Below are 5,641 nucleotides of genomic sequence, written 5' to 3'. Positions count from 1 at the left end.
CACACACACACACACACACACACACACACACACACACACACACACACCAGGAGATGTGAGCTGCACATGGTGACAGCTTACTGGAATGTGAGAAGAGTTAATATATGTTTTTATGTACACGTGTTGTACGTGTTCTCGTACCAGAGCATCTGCGAGAGCCTCTTCTACGTCGGAGCCCGTGTTGAGGACCCTCATGGCGCTGACTGAGGAAGAGAGACGACTGGACTGGCTGATGCCCAAACCCGATCCTGCAGAGAATCAGACGGATAGAAAGAGTGGAAGGACAGCAAGAGAGAACAAACGTTAGACTTGACACCAAACATTGCTAACTCCCTTCTCTCACTCGTCCCACTGATGAGCCGCCACTCTCCTCCTCATCCACTCTCAACCCACACGCACTACATTTCCCATTGTAAGTTGATGGGATGACTTATTAGGTGACATTGCAGGTGCTGCTGGGGGGGAGAAAGTATGATTGACAGAATACACAGAGGAACATGTCGGCCTTGCAGGAAAGGGGCGGAGCTGAATAAAGAAAACAAATGGTAAAAACTGGCAGAATGGGCGGAAACATGCAATTCCACTGGAAGGTTCGACATCCTGGAGCAGAATACAAAAAAACATAAAAAAACACAAGAGGTTGATGGACAAGAAAAGAAACAAATAATGTCGGAGAAGATGCTTGGCACTAAAGAGAACAAAAAGAAAACGGGTGAGCGAACACGCATTAAGGTGACGTGGGTGGGTGGGTGAGGTACGGAGAAACAGATGTACTCAGCCTTCACCTGCAGCACCAAAAGCGTCAGGTGTGTGGAGAGCTCCGGTGGAGCGAGAGTAGCTCCGCGATGCTGCAACCAAGATTAAAACACACATACAGAGTTTAACACTCGCACACTCGCACACACGCACACACGCACACACACACACACACACACACACACGCGCGACCCTAACACTGACCGAACAAGGTGTGAGAGTGGAAAGAAAGGCTGAAAAACATGCATGTGATTGTTTTTCTGATGTTAATCACCCTCAACTTTTTACACTGTTGGGATTTAGTGTAAATCAGACACTGAATGTAAATAAAAGTCTATGTTTTTTTGTTGTTTTGAGCTAACTTTATGTATACAAAAAGGTTTCTGTTCTCTTTTGATCATTGTGAGTTGACTCGTCATCCCTCCTGGCTACTCACCGAGGGGAGTGAAGGAGCGAATGGGGCTCGTGTCGCGGCTGCTCTCCCTGCTGGCCTCTCTGCTGCAGCCCTGACTCATACTGGGCCGAGGGATACGACTGCCCCGAGCTAACGCCACCCGGGTAACAACACCGCACCGCAGCAGAGGGAAAGATGAGGGTGGGGGGGGGAAGAGCAGCGGAGGGAAGAAAAGTGGTAGTAAGAACACAGAGGGGAAGGGGAAGGGACACGAAGAAGACAAGAAAAAGACAAAGAAGAAAGACAAACATGAGCAGTGACAAAGGAGAGAGAGAGGACGGTACATGGATAAAGACATGAATAAGACAGAAGAGGCAAAAGTGACCAACTGAGAGAACAACAGAGAATAAGAGCACAGGTGGAACGGCTCCCAGGGAGCATCTCAACAGGTTTTAGTCACTTCCTGTTTGGGATTTTCGTGCAAGGTTTGATCGTTTCAGCTCGTCTATAAAATGTCCACAAATACTGAAAGCCCCAAACAAAAGTTCCCCAAAACTTCTTTGAATTGATTTGCCACATATTACATTTGGGTTCAATATCATAGTTTCCTAGTTCATAATCAGAAATCCAGGAGCTAGAACTAGTGAACTTTGGGCACATTTGGTTAAAAAAAGTAACTTAAACAGTTGCAAATTAATTTTATGTTGATTCATAATTGTGTCAGTTCTCGTTGAGATGCACCCAAAAGAAGCACAGGTCTGCTGCACTCACGTTTAAATGAAACGAACAAAGTCTGATAATCACGTGCACCCTGCAGAATGCACACGAACACACAGAAGAGAGAAGGAAGTGATTTGAGATTAATTAAGCGATCGAGGGATGGCTTAAAGGGCAAAAGGGGAGGATCTGCTTCTTTTTTTTTTTTTTTTTTTTCATCCAGTAGCATCGCAATCAACTTCACCCTTCATTGCTCTGTTCGTCAGCATCTACCCAGCCAATCAGGGTTAATCGCAGCCTGCCGGGGGGGGGGGGGGTTACAAAGCCCCGATGCAGCTTCACTGATCCTCCCGGAAGGCCCGGTCATCAGCCACCGACAACAGGTTAGTAAAGACAGGGAGGATCCGCTGATCATGGGCACCCGTCACCGTAACAGCGCAGCCATGAAATCAGAGACAGGTTAGAGAGGAGTCGGCTCTGCGAGGCTCGATGGAGGGATCGGGATTGTGAGACTTGTAGTGATGGATGGAGAATAAAGAATGAGGGATGATTTTCAGATGGATTTGAGGTTAAAAGATGGATAGCAGGATGGTCCGGTCGAGGTCGGAGCCTTACCTCCTCTGCTTGCTCCGTTGTAGATGGAACTAATGCTGGAAGGAGCTACAGGACAGAAGCACCGGGGGCAGGAAGGAAAGAGGAAAGGGAGCAGGAGGGGAGAAAAAGATGAGATCCAAGGATAAGTGGACGATTGTGTGTGCTGTACCTAAGGGACCACTGAGTTTTTATAACCAAACCATCATATAGCATTTGAGCTGTTGCAGAAAAGACACATTTGCTTACCGACTGACAGGCGGGTGGGGGAGGAGTCTCTGGAGCAGCCCTGGCTACGGGGGATTCGGCTGCGTCTGTTTTTGTCCCCGCTGGACCCGGCCAGCACCCGGTGGGCCCCTGAGCTCAGGGTGCTCAGGGCCGTACTCGTCAGCACACGACCCGGGGAGCCGCTGCGACTGCCGGCTTCAGAGAGACGCAGAGAGACAAAACATAAAAGACAGGGAGGAATAAAGTCAGCGCTTTGCTTGGGCAACAAGAGGAGCTTAACAGGGAGAGCTGCAGAGAAACAGAAGCAGTTGTCCCTCTGATGTGAGGAGCTTACTGTGAAAATGATGACTAAGACAGTTGCTACTGCCCTTAACTTAGTGGAACTAGTTTACAAACTCTTTTTTTTAAATAACATTCACCACAATATGTTAAAAATACACAGAACGTAATGGCAAACGTTACAATGTTTGATGTTGGAAAGAGGATCGATGGGGCTCGGAGAGTTTGAAAGCCAAACCAAGAGGGACGTACATTTTGTGTCGGTGCCTATTTGTACACAATCTGTCACACATGTGTACATTACAACATTTAAATTTACATTTAACAATTCAATTTGAATGATAAAAGTGACACTTTGACATGATTTACAGACGGCTCTGTCGTCTTTTTTTTTGTCCAAAATGAATCCATAACATTTGATGACAGAGGTCTCAATTTTCTCGTCCCCCACGTCGTCCCGTCTCCAACTGCAAAGCCCACAGTGTGGCTAACTCTACGACGACTCACATCACTATCAACCTGAGGACACAACAGTGGAGGAGAAGCTGCTCTGAGGTGCTGAATGTGTGTGAACAGACTTTTGAGGAACAAGCTTCAGGGCATTAAGCTGGACCGTAACTGATTTCAGCATGACTGACAAATGAGCACACAGACCAGACTCTCTCGCTCTCTCAGTGACGCACGGAAAACTCAACTAAAGTCAAACACACACACACACACAAACTCAAGACATGAATGAACTGCTTCTATGTACTAGTACCTAGTGACACAGAGCTAAATAAATACGTTGTTTCTATTATCTTGATCACCACTTGTGATTTAACAGAACATACGTTTATCGCGGAAAGAAGACTTGAACCTCTCTTTGACGTTTCTTTCTTACATTTTAAAGTCAACTCTACCTTCCTTTCTTCCCTCATCTCTTTATATTTACAGATACACAAAGTCAATGTGGATTCTAAAAATGCCAATTTTAACAAAATAATGTTCAGAATTATTTGTTTGGGATCTAAAACCAAATATTTTGGAAACTGAATTCCAGTTAGGAGAGAAGTTTGTCCTTTTTTTTTTTTTAGGCAGAAACACTAGGCTCCCAAAGCGGTGTGTTTAGCATGATCATAGAACAGCCAAGTTAACAGTCTGTGACTACAACTCCCAGCATGCCAGAGTGGGAGGAGCTTTAAGTGACCTTTTCTGGGTGCATGTGAAGGAGGGGGGGGAAGTCAGGGCAGCAGAGAGGAGGCAGTAAGGATAAAAAGAGCAGAAAAAGAAGTAGTGTTGTAATCTTACCACCAACAGGGGTAGCAGACTGAGATCCTGAGCCATTAAGCCCATTGGTTGAGAGGAGGGGGGGAAGCAGAGGCGAGGGGGGGAAGGAACAGCAGATTAAACCAGATGAATTATGGGTGTTAGCGCAAAAAAAGAAAAGCGTCATGGGAGTCAGAACACAGAGCACGATGGGAGCGCACCCCGGTGTTCCACATCGAGAATGAAGGCGAAGCTAAAGCGCTCCATTTATTTAAGAGAAAACAAAAGTATGTCGCTCAAACAAACACACTGAACCAGCTGCAGATGATAGGCTGGGAGAAGCAGTGCATGTTGGGACAGCTGGCATATGAATCAAGCGAGGCCTGTTCACAATGACGAAAAGAAAATGCCTCAAAAGGAAAATGTGCTTAAAAAATGTCCACACACTCGATCACATACACACACGTAGAAATCCTCCGTTCAGCTGCTGTTTCGTCTGTTTCTGTGATAAAAGTTGCACATCAAAATGAGCACGTATATGCAGGGTTAATAAAGAGTGAAAATGTTACGGTGGTAACTTCTTATATATATATATATATATATATATATATATTTTACTTATTCGGTCTTTCTTTCAAACCAGACTTGGCTATTGTTGGAACAGTGGAAAGACTAATCAGGACGGTTTTGATGAGTTTTATTTGGTTTCTGTTGCGTTTGAATGAAGTTTGTTTTGATTGGAGTCTGGTGGCTTTGAAGAGAGCACACTTATTGTGTTTTCTATATTTTTAATACAATAGAATATTTGTCGGATCGAGCCGATAAACACCAGGGACTACTGCAGAGTCGTTGTCCCCGGAATGAATGCTGACTGTAACCTGTCTGTCTGTTGTGAGATTTTGGGCTTTGAACCTTTGATCAGAAACCTTCCATTTGGTCTCTACATGTCCAGATGTAATGTGGGCAGTGGGCTGTGGTCCAATCACTGTCCACTGTTAGACTTCAAACCAGGACCAACGCCATCACGCTTTAAGCTGCAAGTACTCTTGGAAAGCAGGTACACGCACACACGCACGCAGGCACACACCTGCTTTATGTGTTGCAACAGTAGCTAGCTCAGTAGCTCAGTAACTTAATGTCTGTTGAAGTATTTTTTAATAACCTACACGACAGCCAGAGCAGCAGAAATAAACTGTCCACCACACCATACTCAGTGATGAGACACAACGTGCATAGAAAAACACATTAAAACACACACACACACACTAACTCCTCTTTACACAAAACACCTTGATCAGAATGAGAGCAATAGCAGGTGGACCACCATTCCCACTGTGGTACACAGATAGACACACACACACACACACACACAACACACACAACACACACACACACACACACACACACACACACACACACACACACACA

The 5,641-nt window shown here is 45.4% G+C and overlaps 1 protein-coding gene across 33 annotated transcripts in view; it reads right to left on the bottom strand.

Annotated features, from left to right (window-relative positions):
• The window catches only part of clasp2 (cytoplasmic linker associated protein 2), a 51,686-nt gene that overhangs the window by 11,555 nt on the left and 34,490 nt on the right, over positions 1-5,641 (bottom strand). For 20 of the 33 annotated variants that reach the window (XM_031853991.1, XM_031854004.1, XM_031853992.1 and 17 more), the window contains 6 exons: positions 4,256-4,282; positions 2,708-2,881; positions 2,483-2,527; positions 1,193-1,300; positions 786-848; positions 142-248 (listed from right to left, as the gene is read on the bottom strand). In XM_031853991.1, the coding sequence (XP_031709851.1) occupies positions 142-248; positions 786-848; positions 1,193-1,300; positions 2,483-2,527; positions 2,708-2,881; positions 4,256-4,282 (524 nt within the window). The remainder of the gene's footprint in view (positions 1-141; positions 249-785; positions 849-1,192; positions 1,301-2,482; positions 2,528-2,707; positions 2,882-4,255; positions 4,283-5,641) is intronic. The other 13 variants (XM_031853997.1, XM_031854001.1, XM_031854017.1 and 10 more) reach the window with 1 other exon arrangement.

This window comes from Anarrhichthys ocellatus, unplaced genomic scaffold (genome assembly GCF_004355925.1).
Source record: "Anarrhichthys ocellatus isolate YVR2014 unplaced genomic scaffold, GSC_Weel_1.0 scaffold14, whole genome shotgun sequence".
NCBI classification, from domain to species: Eukaryota; Metazoa; Chordata; class Actinopteri; order Perciformes; family Anarhichadidae; genus Anarrhichthys; species Anarrhichthys ocellatus.
This window is presented reverse-complemented; position numbering and strand designations above follow the sequence as displayed.